Below are 22915 nucleotides of genomic sequence, written 5' to 3'. Positions count from 1 at the left end.
AAGTCGAACCTCGCGTGTCCAGGTTTTCTGTTACAGACTTTTGAGTTTGTATTTGTATTTATTATGGATCCCCAGTGGCAGCAGCTACTCTTCCTGTGGTCCAGGAAAATTAAGGCAATTAATACAATTTTAAAACATTACAATATATTCACAGATTTTACAACACACTGTGTGCCCTCAGGCCCCTACTCCACCACATATCTAAAGTAATAAATCCATGTGTATGTATAGTGCGTATGTTATTGTGTGTGTGTGTAAGCATGCGTTGTCACTCTGGCCGAGAAAAACGTCCACTCCAGTCAAAATCGGCCCACTCGGGAATATACAGCGATAAACAGACAACCTGCCTTCCCGCCTTTGGGACAACGACTCCCATTTATAGGGAGGAGACAAGATCATCTCGTCATTATATGCAGTATCTCTGCTATCAGTCAAAACATTCCCTAGTAATTTCTTCTGTCTCCCTCTGGTATACTACACTGGCATAATCCAGTTTTGGTCCAGGTTCTGAAATGTTTATTACTTAAATGTATTTGAGGCAGGGCTGATATTACAAGGAAAATGAAAAACTATTCTTGAATTTCTTAAACACTTCAGAACTGCGCCTCTAGGTTTCCACTAGTTACCACAGCCACAAAGTCAAAATTGGATATATCGTAAAAATTGATCAAAACACAAATTCGATTTTTGGTCTTAATTTAAGGTTAGGGTTAGGTATAAGGTTAGGTTAAAATCCCATTTTGTAGAAATAGGCGGGGTTTATGCAGTGGCGGTTCTAGGCCATTTCAACTGGGGGGGCCAAGCTGGGGCCAGTTGTACTGTTAGAGGGGCCAGTTACATTAGACGTTATTGTTGTCATATCGTTTTCTTCACTGCATTGGAGGTATTAGCAGGCAAAAGACCATGTTCATAATCATTAGTGTTCCGCATTGCCATAATAACTGATGTAAAAAAAGAACGATAGCAAAAATGTGTTATGTAAAAATGATTTACTACTCTACATTTAGGGGGGCCACAAGGGGGTCCAAAATTGTTGTCACAGGGGCACTGCCCCCCCCCCAGAATCGCCCCTGGGTTTATGACTTCTGGCTGTGACCCCTCTAATTAGATTAGCATTACTTGGGGCCAACCGAGTGGCGCAGTGGTCTCAGGCACTGCATCGCAGTGCTAGCTGTGCCACGAGAGATTCGGGTTTCGAGTCCAGGCTCTGTCGCAACCAGCAGCGTCGTCGGGGTTAGGGGAGGGTTTGGCCGGCAGGGATGTCCTTGGCCCATCACGCAGTGCCCGCTGACCAGTACGGTGTTTCCTCCGACACATTTGTGCGGCTGGCTTCTGGATTAAGTGTGGCTTGGTTGGGTTGTGTTTCGGAGGACGCACGGCTCTCGACCTTCACCTCTCCGGAGTCCGTACAGGAGTTGCAGCGATAAGACAAGACTGTAACTACCAATTGGGGAGAAAAATGAGTAAAATATGTATAATAGCATTACTTGTCGAATACATTGCACGTTTTCACTCTACTATAGGCCTAATGGTAAACAAATGATCTCCGAAAATAGTCTTAATTGAATAGTGGGTGAGTGAGGGTAGCATATGTTGTAGCCATCATTCTCATTGACGGTTTCCCACAGGTATGAAGCGCGCACTATAGAACACAAGGCCAAAATCAGGCTTATTGAGCTATTTTTCATCAATATGTAACATAGAAACCGTTATTGTCCTATATCCTATTGTCTCACACAACAAACACTTGGTTTGCCCAAGAAAGATATACAATATAAATGTTTAAGTGCCCTACAATAGAACTTTGCAAATGAGGGAGGTGCCAGAGGTACTCAGTATTTTAGGGGACTGCAATTAACTGACTTATATTATCTCATATATCAAAACATATAAGATCTCCTAAGCCTGTGTTAACATCATACCTTAGACACTATTCTTTCCCAGTAGGAATGGCTGAACAAACAGTTTTTTAGGGCCACTAAACTGTCAAACTGTATAGAGGATACAATATTGGAATGTTTGTATGGTAAGACTGAAGCACCCGACTGCAGACTAATGTCGAGGAGTGAAATCGGGGGAGGTGCATATGATACAGCCGAAAATCGGACACTGACTTGTTTTTCCAACAGCAAGGCTCAGTGCTGCCATTGTTGATACACGTTTTTCTTAGTAATGTCATAATCAACATGTCTCCAACCCCCATATCACACACTCCCAAACTGTAAATATACTGTGCCCTGTAATTATTGGGACAGTGAAGCATCAAACAATCACTATGGGGTTAAAGAGAAGACCATCAGCTTTAATGTGGGGGTATTTCCATCCATATTGGGTGAACCGTTTAGAAATAACACCACTTTTTGTACATAGTCACGCCATTTTAGGGGAGCAAAAATATTGTGACAAATTCACATATGTGTTTCAGTAAAGTAGTAAAAAGTAAAGTATTTGTTCCCATATTCATAGCATGCAATGACTACATCAAGCTTGTGACCACAAATATGTTGCAGTCATTTGCTGTTTGTTTTGGTTGTGTTTGATGATTTTGTGCCCAATAGAAATGAATGGTAAATAATGTATTTTGTCATTTTGGAGTAAATAAGAATAGAATGTTTCTAAACACTTCTACATGAATGTGTAATGAATGTGTAATGAATACTCAGGGAGAAAAAGGTGTAGATTCACACGGAGGGCAGCAGGTGTTTATTACACCTTTGCAGAAGGCAGGCAGGCAATGGCCATACACAGGCAGGCAATGGCCATACACAGGCAGGCAATGGCCATACACAGGCAGGCAATGGCCATACACAGGCAGGCAATAACTGGTTCTTACAAACAAGCTAGGAAAAGGCTAGTAGAGTCAAAACGAACAATACCTCACAAAGGCACAAACAGAATGAACTGAACTAAATAAGGAGCTGATGACACCAGGTGAGTAACTAACACAGGTGAAATCAATGAACAAAAATGAAAGACAGGGCTACGTTCAAGAACACAAAGAAACAGGGCTATATTCAAGAACACAATGAAACAGAACACAAGGTTGACTAAGAAAATAAATACAGAACCATACAGAATGTGGATGCCACCATGACTACGGATAGTCCTGACTTAATTGTGAATAATGATGAGTGAGAAAGTTACAGATGCACAAATATCACCTCCCTAAATGCTAATCCCCTGTTACGTAATGAGAGGTTAGCATGTCTTGGGGGTGTGATTTTTGTGTCTGTAACCTTCTCACTCATCATTACTCATGATTCGTTCAGATTATCCGTAATCATGGTAGCATCCACTTTAATGTAGAAGTGTTTCTTATTTACAATAAAAGTGACTCCAAAATGACATTATTTATCATTAACTTCACAAAATAATCTGAAACACAACCAAAACAAAGAGCACATACTGGATGAGGTCATTACGTGCTACGTATATGAGACCAAATACTTAACTTTTTACTACTTTACTAGACATACATTTTCCCAATACATTTGAACCTCTAAAATGGGTTAAGAACATTATTTGGGTATGATATATTGTTATTTGGGGATGACCCGTGAGGGATAAAATTGATAAAAGTAAAATCGAAGTGTTGTACGTAGTTACTGACCCTATGCGTCACACCGAGGCATTAATCAAATCCCCTAAAGATCCATCCATCCGCGCGGGCAGGGATCTCCGCGGGCGACTCACTGCTCGCCCTGGGGTGTATTCATCACGCTATTTCTGTTGCAGAACGTTTTGTCTGTTGGTTTTGCAACGGAAACATTATACAATTTACTTTAGGAACGAAACGGAAGCAAACAGAGACAAACGGAACCGGGAGGGATTTACCTGCATTTGACCCAATAGAAACTATCGTTTCCGTTTGAAGTAAACGGTTTCTGTTGCCAAATGTTTGGCAACGGAATCTGAGTAATGAATACATTCCTGTTTTGCAACATGGAAGCGGCATGTTGAAGACGTTCATATTTTTGCAAGTAAAATGTATTGTTTCGTTGATAAAGTATAGAAGTTTCACTAGAGCAACATGTTTGATATGTCTGAAAAGTCAAACATATTTAAAGAGTGCAGGTACTAGTTTTTGATGAGCGGAAGAAAATAAGAAAATAGCAATGGTTGTGAAGCCATGTGCTTCTTTGTTTACAAAAACAGCGGCTGTTGGAGGTTTGTGTGAATGGTTCTGTGAAGAACCTGGAATTTGGGCTTGTAAGAAGTGAGCCGCACAACCGGCGACAAAGTCTGCGTTTTTAAGGCAAGTTACAGGTAAGTAACGAATTGGTTTTGGTTTGGCATGCGCGCCTAATTTACATTGTTTTTGTTGCATCGATGTTGCTTTGATCATCAAACTAAATTGTTTGCATGCTCAAGTCTTTAGGCATTTTGAACTATGGAGCTTGTCCACAACTTGGTTGTATCAGGCGTGTAAACCTAAACGCGCCACTATCCATCTTGCTAACGTTAGCTAGCTAGCTACACAACAAAGGGATTTCTGAAGTAGGAGGGTAACGTTAAATAGCTACCCCTGAAGAAAGTGGCACAAATGTTAGCTGAATTTGTAAGGACGAAAATCTCAATGAGCCCAACGTTTGTTTAGGTCTGAAAGTGCATCACCAGATTGATTTTTATCTAGCAAAGATTACCTAACGTTAGCTATATTGTTTGATCTGTCATGTGTAATTTATTATCTAATTTCAGAAGTTTACTTTCACAATCAGTGTGTTGGCAAATAATTGACTGCTCACTGAAACCTATTTATTCGAAACCAGCTAGTTTTTCTGAAATATATATACTGGCGCTCTAATAAGGTTGCATAGCGCGTACATTTACTACTACATGACTGTCAGGTAGATATATGCGGGGGAGGGGATGGTCACGTGTGTGAAATGCTTGTTTACAATCAACTTCTAACCAACCCCACCCCAATTAGTTCAAGCCAGGGTCACGGCTACAAAATATGTTTTACAATGAATGTTACATTATTAAGGTTCTTTGAGATTGTGGTCTCATTAAATGCTATTCAGACCTAAACATGCCAAATGTTGTGGATACAATGTTATTTCCCTAGTACCTGCCCCTGGCCTGGAGAAGTCTTATTTCAAACTGTGGGACATACAGTGTCTTCAGAAAGTATTCACACCCCTTGACTTTTTCCCCATTTTGTTGTTACATGGTGAGATTAAAATGGATTTAATTGTCATTTTTCATCAACGATCTACACAAAATACTCCAATGTCAAAATGTAAGAAAAATTTGAAAATGTGTAAAAAGAAAAATATGAAAAATAAAACACTAATATATCTTGACGAGATAGGTTTTCAACCCCCTGAGTTAACACATGTTACCATTGACAGCGATTACAGCTGTGAGTCTTTCTGGGTGAGTCTCTAAAAGCTTTGCACACCTGGATTGTGCAACATTTGCCTGTTTATTCTTTAAAAAATTCTTCAAGGTCTGTCACATTGGTTGTTGGTCATTGCTAGACAACCATGTTCAGGTCTTGCCATAGATTTTCAAGCAGATTTAAGTCAAAATTGTAACTTGGCCACTCAGGAACATTCAAGTGTCTTCTTGGTAAGGAACTCCAGTGTAGATTTGGCCTTATGTTTTATTTTATTGTCCTGCTGAAAGGTGAATTCACTTCCCAGTGTTTGGTGGAAAGCAGACTGAACCAGGTTTTCCTCTAGGAGTTGTTTACCTGTGCTTAGCTCAATACCATTTCTTTTTTATCCTGAAAAATTCCCCAGTCCTTAATGATTACAAACATACCCATGACATGATGCAGCCACCACTGCTTGAAAATATGGAGAGTGGTACTCAGTAATGTGTTGTTTTGGATTTGCCCCAAACAGAACACTTTGTATTCAGGACAAAAAGTTAATTGCTTTGCCACATTCTGCCTTGTTGCAAACAGGATTCATGTTTTGGAATATTTCTATTCTGTACAGGCCTCCTTCTTTCCACATTTAAGTTAGTATTGTGGAATACCTATAATGTTGTTGATCCATCCTCAGTTTTCTATCACAGCCGTTAAACTCTAACTGTTTTAAAGGGGAATTGACAGTATTTTAGCAACATGAAATCTTATTGAAATCTGTTCATATACACCCCCAGGAAGAATATGACACCTTAAAACAAAACAAAAACATTCTGACAAGTGAGCACTTAGATATGGTCAGTGGTGTAGTGGAGGTATGTACACTTTATTTTTCAGTGGGCGTTGCGTTTACTCACTTCTTAATCCCCACTGATACGTATCAAAGTAATGTAGACGCCGTGTCAATGAATAGGGCTGATGGAACAGATCGGAATGTTTAGCTTAAAATGTTGATAAACTATTATTTTTTCACATTTTAGGCACAGCAATAGGCCTACACGTGAATGTTCCAAAAGGTAATTTGCAGAAAACACTGTTCTAAAATGCACACAGGAGATGGAAGAGTTTCATGGACAGAGATGGAAATATATGTTAGAGGGGGATTTAAAGATGCAATAACTATCTATCATGGGTTGCTAATATGATTAGGATAATGCCTTTGGCTGCTAGACAATGAAAGAAAGTTAAAAAAAAAAACTTTAAAAAAACAATAGAACAGGGGAACGCATATGGGTAAGTATATAAAAATAATTGCCTCCCCGTTTCTGTGGTGGGATTTTGGCTATAGGCTACTTTGAAGCAAGGTAAGACGTGTCTCATAATATGAAGTAAAATGTCAGGTTTCAAACAATTAAGGAATAGGTCAAATATAACGACGCTAATGAGAAGCCTAACCGTTTTCTGATAGATGGAAAGGCTTTCTGAAAACGTTCTCTATTAAATGTTAACTAGCTACAAAGTAGCCCATGCCTACCTGTCATAATTATATCATGGTGATTATTTGCATCAGTCCAGTAGGCATTTATTTTGTAAACTCCATCTCATGTGCTACAGAAACACCACTAATCAAACAGTAGCGCTAGGTGCCTGCACACCTGAATTAAAGGGTAACTACTCTCAAAATCTACATTTCTTAGATTATTCCCAGACTCCTGATGAGGTTTAATCCTTGTTATGGACTTAGAACATTACATTTTGTTGTTTTTCTGTAAAAAAAAAGTGTGACTTTGAGAATGAAAATCGGAAACCTCACTGAGTTTATCTCTTTCAATAGTAGGCACAGTACAGCTTGGGTTGGCCTGACTGTGAAAGACCAATATGAACAGTACAGCTTGGGTTGGCCTGACTGTGAAAGACCAATATGAACAGTACAGCTTGGGTTGGCCTGACTGTGAAAGACCAATATGAACAGTACAGCTTGGGTTGGCCTGACTGTGAAAGACCAATATGAACAGTACAGCTTGGGTTGGCCTGACTGTGAAAGACCAATATGAACAGTACAGCTTGGGTTGGCCTGACTGTGAAAGACCAATATGGGATTTATCATTTTAGGTAATTCAGAGTGTATGTCACTGTTTCTCATTGAATTGTTCACACAGGGCGCCTTTCCCTCGCCTGTCTGGAAAATGTTTGGCAAAATTTGAGTATTCCCACTTCTCCAGGCACCACTGGATATGGTACATTTCACGTTTTCATAAATTCTTAGAATATTTGGGAATGATAGATAGCAATATAGAGTGGGGAAGCAGCCAGGTGTTTGGAAAATGAATAGACACTGCAGTAAATAAAACCTAATTTAAACATCTGTCTCGTCCAGGACCGGACTCTATGCAGACTGGTGCGCCATAGCCAATCAGAGCTACAGTAGGCCTTTATGTACAGAAGCCATTTGCCACATGTGCCTGCCATCATTCACTTTTAACTGGACTGTGTGTTTACAGGCAGTTGCAACAGCGCGACTTTAGATCATTAGAACCCATTTGCCAAAAGCAACAAAATACACCTGAATGGATTTCTGCAAATATGTAAATACCTCTGGGAGTCCTCTTACATCTGGGAACTTTACAGTCCTATTGATCAAACAATCATGAAAGGTAGGCTCTCTCTCCCTAAGTTATGCACATCAACAACAACAAGATCGACTATTAATGCTAGCCAGTGCAAGATGAGCTAAAATCTAATGAGGGAACATTACATAAACCCTCACAAACTTCTTCAGCTAGTTGGTGTTGTGGAATATTGACTCAGAAATATGCCACTTTTACTAGAACCTGTGAATTCAATATAGACTTTAATGCAGAGTAGGAAAGCCGAGCCCTTCCATGAAAAATACTAAATTATCATATTACAGAGTCCTGCCTTTATAGGATTATGTCTTTGCATAACTACAGAGTCCCCTCCCTCTATATGTAAATAGCTTTCCTTGACCTTTCTCCATTATTATCTTTCCATCTCAGTTCTTGCTTGTTAACGCCCATATCTGACAGCTGTATAGGTTATAATGGTAGCAGGGCCCTGGTCATATGTCCATTCCTTATATAGCCATTCTGTCTTAGCTCTTCAAACTGGACAGCCTAGATGCTGCTAATAATGGAAATGTAATCATAGTCATGAGTTTTTCACCAACATTGGCCGTCAAAATTGCACTGATAAACGATGGGGAATAGTAGCCTGCTCCTCCTTCTGCAGCTTGCGTGTCAAAACCCACCGGAATGGGAACTTGCCTGCCCGACCATTTGATCAATGCCAAATACATTTGATTGACAACTAAGGGTGCGTTCATAAATTGCCTTCAGTGTGTCAGAGTGCGCTCTGGGTCATTCGTAAATTCAAAGCGTTGTAAGGTTGTCTGTTGGTAAATTGAGTGTTTCGCTCTCCGAGCGTTCAGAGCGCACACTGCACGATTGACACTGGACGCTCTGGCTGAGGAGTAGGGTTGATTGGAGCGTTCCTCACAACGGCAGTCAAGGACCAAAGCTAACTGGCTAAACTTGGCTAGCTACTTCCAGACACAAATGAGAGAACACCTCACTTTGACCATGTTACTTGCCATAGCAGGGTGGTTAGGCTGTTTACATGTTATCTAGGGTGTTCGTGACTGTTAATTTTTTTTGCCTTTTGTTTACTGACACCGGTCATATTCAGCGGGTGTTGCGCTTTCGTAAATTCATCAGTTATTCTGCACTCTAGCACACTCAGAAGAGTGCTCTGAAATCGGAGTAGATAGCCAGAGTAAATTTATGATGCTAACTGGATAACAGTCGTTGAAGTTCAGCAGAGCAAGCTAGCTATCAAAGTGATTAACATTTTTTTACTAGCAAACCAAATGACACCTGCATCTTCAGTTAGCTATAGCCACCGAAAAAACGATATGAGGGGGAAAAAGTCGGCCACTCTTCCAATGACATGACATCCACCTAGCAGCTAGCTAATTTCCCCCCAACATCGGACACACTAGCGGTTAGAGGATTAAATCACCTCCTCAACATTTAAATGGATTGGAAAATAATGGTACGTTTTGCGACTAAAGACACCTATGTAAGTTAGGTTTTGAGAGTTTAAAAAAAAAGCTATATATACACATTTTGTGGTACACGCTTTATATAGTAAAATTAGACTGCGCGACAGACCACACATCCATTTTAATATCCAACTTTTTACTTCTGAAATGCAGCTAACGGATTTCAGGCAAGTCTTTTTTTTTTTACCGGAAGGCTAGCCAACTAACGTTTAGTCAACTATCTAGTAAACACTTCGGATACAAGGTTGGTGTCTCTTTTTTTTTTTTTGAGCAAAATTAAACTGATATATCTTGTAATTGAACAAAATAGTAAGGTGGCCAATAACTGGGGACCATATGCCGATAAAAACTTTTTTTGGGGGAGGGGGGGGGGTAAACCGCTTATCAAAAAGCTGATAGTAGTATTTCCACTGAAATGTACGACATCAATAATCACAAAACATTGATGGCTTGATCACAAGATAACACTATTGAAGGTAATATATTTCTTAAATGCTGTTGAATATTCTGGTAATACGTGGTGCAACGCTAGCTAACGTTAGGTTCTGTGTTTTTAGCTTGCTAAATAAATAGCTACATAAATATATATGCTAGCCTATTAGCCACATTATGAATGACTTGTGATCATTGCCTCCCAGACTTAGTTACATTTGTCAGTTTTTGTCCAAAAATATTGAGTAATTGAAACCGTGCATCCCAGATAGGTGAAGGCAGCAAACAATGTACCAGGCCAGCTGTGATTTACAACCTGATAGCAATATTTTTTGAACTACCAAGAAATGTATTGGTGAATTATATTATCCTTTTTTAATCATGCATTGAACTGCATCCATCTATTCTGCCAACAGTGGCTTACTGTACGTCATGGAATTTTTAGGCAAATATGTCTTTGTAAAACCTCTTATAAAGTTGGTTTCGTTGCATAAACTGGGAATTGGATATTGTTGACTGGTATTATGATTGTCTGTTTTGTTTTATATCTGAAATGTATTTAAAACACTTTCAGTTCCTCTTTAAAGCCACCATTCGCCTCATGGTGAAATCCTTGAGCGGTTTTCTTCCTCTCTGGCAACTAAAGGAAGGACGCCTGCATCTTTGTAGTGACTGGGTGTATTGATACACCATCCAAAGTATAATTAATAACTAAACAATGCTCAAAGGGATATTCAATGTAGGCTTTTAATTTTTTTATTTTTACTCATCGACCAATTGGTGCTCTTCTTTGTGAGGCATCCCTAGTCTTTGTGGTTGAATCTGTGTTTGAAATTCACTGCTCGACTGAGGGACCTTACAGATAATTGTATGTGTGGAGTACAGAGATGAGGTAGACATTCAAAAATCATGTTAAACAATACTTATTGTACTCCACAATACTTACTAAACACTATCATGCAACTTATTATGTGACTTGTTAAGCACATTTCTACTCCTGAATGTATGTAGGCTTGCCATAACAAAGGGGTTGAATACTTATTCACTCAAGACATTTCGAAAAACATAATTCCACTTTGACATTATTGGGTATTGTGTGTAGGCCAGTGACAAGAAAATCTAAATTGAATCCATATTAAATTCAGGCTGTAACACAACAGTATGTGGATAAAGTCAAGGGGTGTGAGTGAATACTTTCTGAAGGTGCTGTATCTGCCAGCTCGATGCCTGGTTTCAGATCCCTAGGATTGGTTCAAATTGACCATGCGTAAGTGTTGTGGACTGTGGGAACTTGGAAGAGTCTATACATAAAACATTTCCTTTCGTCTTTTTAACACTTCACCCCCTAATTACATTACATTTCATTAAATTAATGTGTGGACACCCCTGATGCTTCACAAGGTTTACTGAGAATGTTCTGTGCTGGTGCTTTGTGGGGAGCTTGTCTGCTATGTAATAAAGTGCTTACAGTGCAGGTAATGGTTATTCCCTATATCTACCGCAATGTGAGCACTTCTGTCACAAAGCAGACGTCCTATCTGCTAAACTCTGACGTGGTCATCCAACAAGAAGTCTACTTCATTCTATTTGCCCAATTACATATTTTCTGGATTTGATGGCATCTACTGAACTAGTTCGTTATGCCCCTTGGTGTCCAAAGTGCTGTTTGTGCAAGTAGATAAACTCATCAGACCTACTGCAAAACCAGCACTTCCTGACTCATAAGGTGCACTTCTCAGCCAGTTCCACCAGAGGGTAAGAATTCCTTGGTCACAGTTGCCGCAAATAACATTGCCAGTGATCTCTAGTGTGGGTTTTAAAGGTAGACTCAGCGATATGACGTAGATGCAGAAAGTAAACAGCATAGTGGGTACATTTCTGCAACAACTAAGAGCATTGAAGCGCGAGGCTCAACTTCTCCACTGTTTTGGTCCCATGGCAACCACGCTCTAACAACGTGAAGCGAACCCGTGCGCATGTGCAGATATCTGTGTGTGACTGTGTGAGAGCAAGTTTTGCATCTCGCACATCTCAATCTCTGCAGGGTTGCTCGTGGCAACGTCATTTAACTGAGTCTACCTTTAAGCTATAAGCAAAGCCGAGTCCAGCTGCTGTGCAAATGTGATGTGAATTCACAAATGTTTAGATCCCTTGAAAACATCCAACTATGTTGCTGCTAGTTCTGGTCAGGTTTGCTAGGTGAACAGTCAGCCTGTGTGCATCTGAGTCGCTGCGCAAACCCATGCAAAACTGGCTATGACTGGTACTGATCGCCCTCTTGACTCACTACCCCTTGTCAACACAAATGAACCTATTATCTTGCACCTTTCCTGTCTCCTCTGTGACCCATATAGAATCTGGGACCTCTAGCTGCTCAGATAGACTTGAGTCACACACAGCCTGACAGCTGACTCTCTCCCTGAACATCCCAGCAGTCATTTCTGTTTTGTCTAATTTGTTGGAATTTAGTGCAACTAGTTGCGCATCATGTGCAATGCTTCTAACTATGCTTCTATGTGGTTTTACATTCTAAATGGGGCCACTAAGACTAGCTTGTGTTGAGAGGCGGAGTCTTGGGCAATTGCCAGCAATCTTAAGGGGCATTGCACTTGTCTCGGTCTGACAGCACTGGCCGAGCGCGACCACTGGAGCGGAACTACAGCTGTTGTTTACGAAGCATGTGACAAACATGGGAAGGGACAGCACACACAGGCCCGTTAACTCATACAGATAGGAGTTTAGTGGAAGATCGTAAGATTACATGACAAACACTACACAAGGTATTTGAAATGTGAAGTGTATGTTTGGATGAACAAGTAAGAAATAAAGTGTTTGTTTAGACCCTATCCATCTTGCATTGAGACTCTGTCTTGTTGTAGTTTACCACCCCAGGTGTTGTCGAAGTATGAAGTGAACTCTACTGTAGCTTGAAGGTATTTGGTAATAATACAGCTTTGAATGTCGACTCGTAAATCAAAGTAGCACTTATTATTACGTTGACAACTAACCAAAGTTTTTGCAATACCAATCTATTCCCTTGGTCTTGAGGAGGTTAGCAGTCTCCTAGCAACAACATCCCAACTTGAATGGCCAGTGACAAATAACATATTTTGAACTTCATTCCATATTGATGTTTATATCAATCAATCAATCAAATGTATTTTATAAAGCCCTTTTTGCATCAGCAGTCAAAAAGTGCTTTACAGATACCCAGCCTAAAACCCCAAATACTATTGACCACAGTGTTTTATCCTTAATGTGAAGCATTGTAGAGGTATCAAAGACACACGACTGGGAAAGACTAACTTTTAACAGTATTATCACAAAAGTACATATTAGTCATCTCCTCTGTCTGCCATATAATGGTAGTATGTTGTCTTAATGTACGCCCCAAACATTTCCTTGGAATGTTTGTTTTTGAAGGGGGCGCGGGATATACTGGTTAGGACAGGTTGGCCATGACAGTGGTTTATAATCCTCTGATGTATCATTACAGGATATTATATATGATTATTATGGTGAGAATGTTTCTTGTCAGGGTCTCCCCACTGTTTTAGCGCATTTCTCAGATTCCTACCCCACCCCCCTCACTTAAGCACCTCTCTGAGACTCCTTCGCCTCTTGCCCGTTCAGGGGGCCTCTGCCACGACTACAACCCAGATTAAGGCCCTTACTGACATATTTCCACCCCTCAGTCCTGCTTTTCCATTCATGTAAAAAAACAAAACATTTAAAGAATAATTTCTATAGGTTTACAAATAGGCCTAATACTCATTTTATGTGTTTTAGATTGTAGTGACTGTGTTATCAAAGTAAAGAACTAAACAAGGAAACCCCTTGCCACAGCGCCTGTCTGGTTTATGAAGGGTAGTGATTCACTGTGCTTTCTCAATTACCTGTGGAGAACATGATGACAAGGTACCTGTATTTTCCTTAAAGATCACAGCGGCACAATGTTTTTCTGTGATATTTGTCTCCCTCGGGGTGATCGTAAAGTAGCGCAATGTAATCTCAGACAGCAATTTGACAGAAGCTTGCTGTGTGTGTGTACCCTTCTATGCTCATTTCTCTCATGTAGACTCCTTTCTACCAATGCCCCAGGGCAGTGATTGGGGACATTGCCCTGTGTAGGTTGCCGTCTTTCGGATGGGAGGTTAAACGGATGTCCTGACTCTCTGTGGTCACTAAAGAGCCCATGGCACTTATCGTAAGGGTGTTAACCCCGGTGTTCTGGCTAAGGGTAGAAAAGAAACGTGACCTAGAGTCATAGAATTTGAATGTCTGACAGTGCAAACTGTTACTGATGACATATATGGGTGCTATGTGGTTATGTTCGGTGTACTTTTAGCCTGTCTTAAATACACTGCTCAAAAAAATAAAGGGAACACTTAAACAACACATCCTAGATCTGAATGAAAGAAATAATCTTATTAAATACTTTTTTCTTTACATAGTTGAATGTGCTGACAACAAAATCACACAAAAATAATCAATGGAAATCCAATTTATCAACCCATGGAGGTCTGGATTTGGAGTCACACTCAAAATTAAAGTGGAAAACCACACTACAGGCTGATCCAACTTTGATGTAATGTCCTTAAAACATGTCAAAATGAGGCTCAGTAGTGTGTGTGGCCTCCATGTGCCTGTATGACCTCCCAAAAACGCCTGGGCATGCTCCTGATGAGGTGGTGGATGGTCTCCTGAGGGATCTCCTCCCAGACCTGGACTAAAGCATCCGCCAACTCCTGGACAGTCTGTGGTGCAACGTGGCGTTGGTGGATGGAGCGAGACATGATGTCCCAGATGTGCTCAATTGGATTCAGGTCTGGGGAACGGGCGGGCCAGTCCATAGCATCAATGCCTTCCTCTTGCAGGAACTGCTGACACACTCCAGCCACATGAGGTCTAGCATTGTCTTGCATTAGGAGGAACCCAGGACCAACCGCACAAGCATATGGTCTCACAAGGGGTCTGAGGATCTCATCTCGGTACCTAATGGCAGTCAGGCTACCTCTGGCGAGCACATGGAGGGCTGTGCGGCCCCCCAAAGAAACGCCACCCCACACCATGACTGACCCACCGCCAAACCGGTCATGCTGGAGGATGTTGCAGGCAGCAGAACGTTCTCCACGGCGTCTCCAGACTCTGTCACCTCTGTCACATGTGCTCAGTGTGAACCTGCTTTCATCTGTGAAGAGCACAGGGCGCCAGTGGCGAATTTGCCAATTTTGGTGTTCTCTGGCAAATGCCAAACGTCCTGCACGGTGTTGGGCTGTAAGCACAACCCCCACCTGTGGACGTCGGGCCCTCATACCACCCTCATGGAGTCTGTTTCTGGCCGTTTGAGCAGACACATGCACATTTGTGGCCTGCTGGAGGTCATTTTGCAGGGCTCTGGCAGTGCTCCTCCTGCTCCTCCTTGCACAAAGGCGGAGGTAGCGGTCCTGCTGCTGGGTTGTTGCCCTCCTACGGCCTCCTCCACGTCTCCTGATGTACTGGCCTGTCCCCTGGTAGCGCCTCCATGCTCTGGACACTACGCTGACAGACACAGCAAACCTTCTTGCCACAGCTCGCATTGATGTGCCATCCTGGATGAGCTGCACTACCTGAGCCACTTGTGTGGGTTGTAGACTCCGTCTCATGCTACCACTAGAGTGAAAGCACTGCCAGCATTCAAAAGTGACCAAAACATCAGCCAGGAAGCATAGGAACTGAGAAGTGGTCTATGGTCACCACCTGCAGAACCACTCCTTTATTGGGGGTGTCTTGCTTATTGCCTATCATTTCCACCTGTTGTCTATTCCATTTTCACAACAGCATGTGAAATGTATTGTCAATCAGTGTTGCTTCCTAAGTGGACAGTTTGATTTCACAGAAGTGTGATTGACTTGGAGTTACATTGTGTTGTTTAAGTGTTCCCTTTATTCTTTTGAGCAGTATATTTACTCGATCATCAAAGAAACGTAGGTGTTGTCATTTGTTAGTAACCTGTGACAACAAGGTGGTAAAGAGCGCTTTTGATATCATTTTTAAGCAGTATTTACTGAAACAGAAGTCAAACGTACACCCCCAACCAAATGTTTAATTTGCCAAGTAACAGAAGTTAAAATGGAAAACTCCATCTGTTTTGTGAGAAGGGGTTACTTTTGCCGTTCAACCAGGTTTCGTCAGGAAAATAGCTGTTTTGTATTACCCCCTTCGAGTCCAACACACGTTTGAACAGAGCTTAAAGGCCCAGTGCAGTCAAAAACACGATTTACCTGTGTGTTATATATATTTTCATAATATGAGGTTGCAATAATATGTGAAATTGTGAATATAATGATAAATCCCTTTTAGTGTAAGAGCTGTTTGAAAAGACTGCCTGAAATGTCATGGTGGAATGGAGTTTTGGCCTTCCATGGTGACATCACCATGCGGCAAATTAGTTAATAGACCAATAAGAAAGATGGTTCCAACCCTCTCTGCTAATAACAGCTAATTTTCATTTTCCCCCAACCCACTCAGAACACTCCCTGACAGTCCTAGCAAAATTCTTGCTTGAGAAATTGCTTGCTAAGAAGCTGTTTTTGTTTGTTTTAAATTAAAATGGTCAAAATGAATCACAGTAAGATACTTAATTCTTACCCAGAAATGATTTGATATTGAGATAAAAATTGCTGCATTCGACCTTTTTGAAAAACTTGGGAAAGTATTCTGTATTGGGAAATGTATGAACAAATTTGGCCTACATGCATGCGTCAGGTGATGAGGTTCATACCATACTGGTAGTGATATGACATAAAGAGATGGCCTACAATGTATTTGTGAGTTGAGTTCTTCTTCTGAGTATTTCTAACAGGACCATATGCTGCTGGAGTGGGGCCATAACATCAAGGAACCCTGCCTCCCCATGCACCTTTTCAGCCCTCAGCGGGTGCCTGGACGTCACCATTTTACAGCGAGTTGGATTTCATTTGAAGTTTGACTTTATTCCCTCGTGTACGCACTTATAATAGCGCTTAATGAGCACTTTAACCATTTCCACATATCAAGAAGAAAAGGATGGTAGAGGTGCAAGGGGTGGAGTTACTTGGGGTCAATAGCCAATGGAAAGCACCCAAATTATGAGTGGTGTTGAGTACAGTATTTATTAACTGTACAGTTGTCTGGCTGACACTGGACTGTGAAGAGATACAAGTACAGGTAAGTAAGAATGTGATTTGCAGATGATGTACTTAATATAATATATACTTTGATCATTAGGCTGGTCAAGAGGCCTGACTAGGTTAATTCAATTCATATATTTATCATTATTGGGAAAGGTTGATTGCGTGCCTAAAACAGCCTTTTCTGAAGTGAAGTGGGAAATGCTTTATATTCCAGTTTAGGGTCCTGTGTAATGTCATTTAATCTGTTATAAGAACAACAATGATGATTGAAGTGATTCATGGGGTAAATTAAAATCTTGCTGTGAAGTCATCTAGGTTAGCTATTATTTTATGCAGGTAGTACAGGCTAATGTTGACGTAGTTTCAAATATGAGAGGAACTGGAGCATTATGAATTGTCAGTTTATCTCTGATCATCCTGGCACATGCAGCTGGTCTGCATGACAGTACAACTCTACTGGGTGAGCATGTTAGTGTGTTCTATGATCAAAACAGTATTCAAGCTGTATTTTACGCCAGTCATGCTTCTTCCTGTGTGTTCTCCAGGGGGCAAGGATGATTGTTCAGGTTCTCCTGACGGGGACACTATGCTGCCTACTGCCAGGTCTGTTTCCACATTAAGCCAACATTTATGCCTAGATGGCAACCAAATATACCCTATAGAATGGGGTCTTATCTTTCTATTGCAAAAGTAAGATTATTTCAGTAGGTGCAAGTGATAATGCAAAGAGATTTTATGAAATAGAACATTTTATATTGTTTTCATAAACTTCTGAGTGCAGATATATCTGCAGCAGAAGCCTCCTCTCCACCTCTGACCCTGTTTGTATTCTCTACCCCTGATCCCTCTCTACAGGTTTGCTGGATGCTAAACCTCTGACCCTGTTTGTATTCTCTACCCCTGATCCCTCTCTGCAGGTTTGCTGGATGCTACACCTCTGAAGGCTAGAGGTAATGAGTCGTTCCACCAATTGTGTGCATTTTGAGAAGTGTAACTTGGTCAAAAGACTTTTGATTTGAACGTTCTGTCATAAAGAGCACATGTTCAACTTAATAAAAAAACACATTTTCCCATCTCAAAAGGTTAAGACTAGTAAGTGCCTTTTAAGTGCTAAATAAAGTAACCATTGACTGCAAGCTTCACAAAAAAACAGAAATTGTTAAAACATTTCTAGCCTGTCTATCTATGGGTAACAGGGTTGATGTGTTACGCTCGACACCATCAGCGTTCCACCACAAAACACCAGAAAATGGCCAAAACAGCTCATCTGCATTTACACTATGATTTGACTATTAGATGTTCAATGTTTCTTTTGTAAAAATAAAAAAATGTTTCACCATATTAAAACGAGAGTTCAGTTCACGTAACAGGGTTGACCTTTAAAATGAGGGAAAAACGTAAATGATCACTAATCACATGAAATAAATAATAATCTTCAGAAATAACTTTGTCAAAGCAAAAAAAATAACTAGGGCTTTACAATGATGGTGAAACTGTTGGGATTAAATGGGTTAAAATCTTCCTAGAAGTAACACAGGGTTGATGAGGGACATGTCAAAATGCTTTTTCGTATTCAAAATCAGATTTATTGAATTCTCCATGTGGTCTATATTAAAGGGCACTTCATTTAATATAACAGGCTTTTAAAATGCTCTATATTTTTCTACTTATAATATCAAAGGGATGCAAAAGGCACTCATTTCGTGGAATGACCCTAATATTAGAAAATACAACATCAGCACGTGCTTGTTTTACTGCGTAGCCTACTCTTTGATTTATGTTTGACGTGTGAGAGAGAGAGATTGTTCACACGTGTGAGAAAGAAAAAAAGGTTTTCTAATTATTTTGCTTAAATGTTTTGTCTCCAACCCCCCTCTCTCCCACCATGATTCCTGTCATTAAATGCAGCTGTAGGGGAGGTCAGCATCGACTCTGCCCAGGCTCATGGCTTCCTGTCTCAGTCACGCTCCAAACGGAACGTCGACCCGGACCCCAAGTGGGACCGCGGCATGCCTGATTTCCAGTCCTACTACAAATTCTACAACAGCATAGGCCATATTGAAGGAGTGAGTAAAGGGATCACATCATGAGAGAGATTTATTTGAATTTTATTGCAGCATTATAATGAATCTTAAACAAGATTTCATTCAGGTTCTTGTCATCTGCCCATCCCTCAACCAATCTGATCACTTATTCTCTCTTTCCCTCCCTCTCATTCTCAAATCCTGTGTGGATCTCTCTCCATTTCTCCCAGCTGTATGAGATTGACAAGATCAGGATACTGTATCAGCAGATGCGTCACCTAGAGCAGCTCTATGGGTCAGATCCATCCAGCTACCAGAATGCCCTTGGTGTGATAACCCCTCCACCTATCACCGCAGCTCCTACCACCACCACACTGCCTCCTACCACTCAGCCCCCTCCTACTACACCAGCACCACTTTCTCTAACTGAGGCTGATGTCCTGTATCTGTGTAACCCCAAAGACCCCCTCTGTAAAGCTCACATCGTTTACCTGCCTGCAGGGGCCATCCCGGTCCTCTGTGACCCACGCTACAACCCTAACTGCAAACCCCAAACCGGCAAGGTGGTCATAGCCGCTGCCGGACCAGCTCCTGCAGCACCTGTAGAGCCAGCTGTTGAAGCACCTCCTCCACCCCCTCCTAAGAAGTCTCTCCCACCTCCTTCTCCCGTTGTCATTAAAGGGATGGAGTATGACTGCGACCCTTACTGGGACCCTGACTGCCTGATCGATCACCCACCTCGCTCTGTCCAGGTGACTGAGCCGCCACCACCACCCCCTACTCTCCCGCCTGTTGTGGTGGCCCCTGTTGAGGAGGAGGAGGAGGAGGAAGAAGAAGAAGAAGAAGAAATGGCCACCGAGGAGACAGTAGCGCCTTCTGACCCTTATGATTGGGGGCGTGACCTCTTTGACCCTTACCGCTATTCCGACCCAGCACCTGACCCCCAGTAGACAGTTTTTTTGTTTTGTTTATCTAAGTACAAACATAACACATTAGTACTGCAATACAACAGAAGGTCATTTACCAAATACCATGTAGGACTGTGAGCAAAACCATAACAAACACAATTGTACACAAACACAACAATTTCCCCCCATGTATGACATTTCTCAGTTCCATCAGAGAGTATTGTTTTGAGTTGTAGAGACAACGGACTTACACACACACATTGAATATAATATATTGTGTGTGTCTGTTATCAATTAATATTTTTTTAAAAATGAAGTGTCACGTCCCATTTGAAATTGTTTGTGGTAAAAGGTCGCCCTCCAGCGGTGAGAACTGAAACTGTAAATTAAACGATCTATCTGGACTGTGTTTTGTAGATTTAAAATGTGTAGCACTAGTACAACTTTTTTTTTGTGCATTTTGAAAGATTTGGATGCTGTTACTACAAACTAATGCTAGCTAAAGTAATTAGCAGGACGACATACAGTATGTGTGTGCCAGTGAGTATGTAATAAAGGACACTGAAGCAACACAAAAATGATTACATTATCATGTAGCTGGCTATGACTTGTGTTTTGGAAAACATTTCTCCTAAATTTCGTAAGGTAGCGTGGCCGAGCGGTCTAAGGCGCTGGATTTAGGCTCCAGTCTCTCAGGAGGCGTGGGTTCGAATCCCACCGCTGCCATTTCAGTTTTGAGGCCAGGTCACCCGTGATTCAAGTCAGTAAGTATTCGACCGACATACATGTCCGAGGACGTTAGTTAGTTAGCAGGTATTATTTTTAAGTAGGTTTTGTTTTTGCTAGGGTTGTATGTCTCCGGTTGTATGTTCGAATCCAGCAATAGAAAGTCGTTTTTAATATTTTGGTTTTAAACCTATCCCAAACCTTAACCCTTACTTACCTTAACCATTCGGAGTTAATGCCTAAACTTAACCCTAACCTTAAAAATTCGGAGTTAGTGCCTAAATTTAACCTTAAACACTTTGAAATTTGACGTTTGAGAAACATAGATGAACATCTAATTCTGTGAGAGCTTGTTCAGTACACATTAGTATACATATAACAGCGACTGTGTAGGAATATAGCTAGAGTACTTCAAAGCACTTAAAAATGAATTCAGAGACATTTGCATTTATGTTCAAATTAAGTGATAGCTAAGCGGTTGTAAAAGGCACCGCTGAGATTCGAACTCAGGATCTCCTGTTTACTAGACAGGCGCTTTAACCAACTAAGCCACGGCACCACTGGTAACACCAGGAGCGAAATGTTTTTTGTACGCTGTCCATCTATTTAATTAACTACAAAATTATAGTGTAATTTAGACTATATTTGTTATTTAAAGGTCACGAAATAAAGTAGCCGTCTGCATTTCAAATGTATCGCTATGACCCAGTCCTGTAACTGCCGTAGTCAAATAAAGAAAATTTACCTGATTTATAAAGGATTTGAGAGGCCTACATTGAATTACATCGTATGTCGATAGAAGTAATCACCGCACTGTTTGTTCCCTAAATACTCGTTTAGAAATCGAGCTATACGTAACATTAACAATGCAATGTGAAACGAAAACTAACTACAATTACAAATCTCCCATCGAGGACAAAATCTCTTCCACCGACGAGGATGGGATTCGAACCCACGCGTGCAGAGCACAATGGATTAGCAGTCCATCGCCTTAACCACTCGGCCACCTCGTCATCACTTAAATGCTTTCATATTGTTTATGAATATCTCATTAACGATATTATTTTTGCCTCTTAACAAATTTCAGATCTCAATACTATTTCCCATAGTTTAATTCTCCAAACCTGCCGCGTAAATTATAACCTGCTACAAAAAAAGACACTAGCCGTTTCGAAGTGGCGTGTTTTTAGGGAATCTCATCTGTGTGCATGGGCGGAAGTCATCAAGTTTTCAAAACAGTTCGCTAGAATTGGATAGATGTACTGGGCACTGAGTTTGTACTTCTTTATTACAAACTACCGAGAAAAATAACCGTTTAATAGCTTCTGACTTCCTTTTAACAAAACTTAGTACCTCGTCAGTTAATCAGAATAGGATCCTCGGAGTGTTGCGTTTCTCCGAGGACCAGGTGAGAATAATCATTTCTCATCTTACTCCATTCATCATTTTCTGATACTTCATTTCTGAAGTAACAGGTAAGGATATACCTCACTGACGATAATGTATGAATATGGCAGCGATGCTCAAGTATGCTTGGCAAGTCATTTCAGATCATGGTTACAAGATTACATATTAGACGATACTGATATATTTATAATTTTAAGTCCATGTCAGCACCATCCAAACGTTTATATTTTGTATGCCTATCGTTATATTTACGCCCATGTCATGAAACATCAAGATCTTCTGCTTATTTGATGAGAATGCTTTGCGGCAAATATTAGCATAATCTCAGCACCACCAGCCTTGCTATTGGTGCTTACTCCAGTTCGTTTATTTGTTTTTTAAATCTAACATTTGTTCTATCATCTAAACTACAACAATTTATTTCTACAAGCAAACCTTACGCGGTGAACTTCGTCCTAATTACTGTGTTATTTCGCTAAATAAATACAAAAGATAACAAACGAAATAAACTAGCTCTCGCGAGACTGCTACTCCAGTACTGATCCCGTTTACTGGTGACGGCAGAGGTGCTCTGACGCTCCACGCAGCAGAAATGTTCAAACACAACATCAAACTCGCAAGACTGTGCTCCCATGGAATGTATTTTGCACTTGCTTATCGTGACAGTGACAGAAAGAAACACACTTCGAAAACAGATTCAACAGTAGGACTCGGAAAACAGTTTAAGCAGCAGGGTACAGCCCCATAGGGCTGACCCAGTGTATTTCAATATGAATTTACTGATTAATTAAAGTTACAGATAATGTTTTCCTTCATGTTTTAATTCCTATCTGGTCCTAGCCTATATCACTCCCTGTCACCGTGCC

General features: G+C 40.9%; 1 protein-coding gene and 4 non-coding genes across 12 annotated transcripts; 2 read left to right on the top strand and 3 right to left on the bottom strand.

Moving 5' to 3' along the window:
* Positions 1 to 3928: 3928 nt before the first annotated feature.
* Positions 3929 to 20497, top strand: LOC106563391 (leucine-rich repeat extensin-like protein 3). 8 transcript variants are annotated; one of them, XM_014128901.2, is made up of 5 exons: positions 3929 to 4266; positions 17530 to 17587; positions 17902 to 17934; positions 18893 to 19050; positions 19239 to 20497. In XM_014128901.2, the coding sequence occupies exons 2-5, from the start codon at positions 17539 to 17541 to the stop codon at positions 19956 to 19958; spliced, it is 960 nt and encodes a 319-aa protein (XP_013984376.2). In that variant the 5' UTR covers positions 3929 to 4266; positions 17530 to 17538; the 3' UTR covers positions 19959 to 20497. The 8 variants fall into 8 exon arrangements, with proteins under 8 accessions (XP_013984376.2, XP_013984379.2, XP_045545981.1 ...); XM_014128904.2 differs by having other exon boundaries at positions 3930 to 4266; positions 17840 to 17934; XM_014128899.2 differs by lacking the exon at positions 3929 to 4266 and adding an exon at positions 15679 to 17018.
* Positions 20498 to 20560: 63 nt separating this feature from the next.
* trnal-uag (transfer RNA leucine (anticodon UAG)) lies at positions 20561 to 20642 on the top strand. Its single transcript has one exon. It is a non-coding gene; the product is annotated as a tRNA-Leu (tRNA).
* Positions 20643 to 21127: 485 nt separating this feature from the next.
* On the bottom strand, positions 21128 to 21201 carry trnat-agu (transfer RNA threonine (anticodon AGU)). The gene has a single exon. It is a non-coding gene; the product is annotated as a tRNA-Thr (tRNA).
* Positions 21202 to 21573: 372 nt separating this feature from the next.
* trnas-gcu (transfer RNA serine (anticodon GCU)) lies at positions 21574 to 21655 on the bottom strand. Its single transcript has one exon. It is a non-coding gene; the product is annotated as a tRNA-Ser (tRNA).
* Positions 21656 to 22006: 351 nt separating this feature from the next.
* LOC123725310 (U8 small nucleolar RNA) lies at positions 22007 to 22140 on the bottom strand. The gene has a single exon (XR_006757808.1). It is a non-coding gene; the product is annotated as a U8 small nucleolar RNA (small nucleolar RNA).
* Between the last annotated feature and the right edge of the window lie 775 nt (positions 22141 to 22915).

This window comes from Salmo salar, chromosome ssa11 (genome assembly GCF_905237065.1).
Source record: "Salmo salar chromosome ssa11, Ssal_v3.1, whole genome shotgun sequence".
NCBI lineage: Eukaryota > Metazoa > Chordata > Actinopteri > Salmoniformes > Salmonidae > Salmo > Salmo salar.
Note: the sequence above shows the minus strand (reverse complement) of the source record. Positions and strands in the feature narration are given on the sequence as shown.

Excerpts from the sequence above, each read along its gene's own strand:
- LOC106563391 (XM_014128901.2), top strand. The coding sequence starts at position 17,539 with ATGATTGTTCAGGTTCTCCTGACGGGGACACTATGCTGCCTACTGCCA. Across the intron at positions 17,935-18,892 it reads TACACCTCTGAAGGCTAGAG|CTGTAGGGGAGGTCAGCATC; the intron begins GTAATGAGTCGT and ends CATTAAATGCAG. Across the intron at positions 19,051-19,238 it reads GCATAGGCCATATTGAAGGA|CTGTATGAGATTGACAAGAT; the intron begins GTGAGTAAAGGG and ends CATTTCTCCCAG.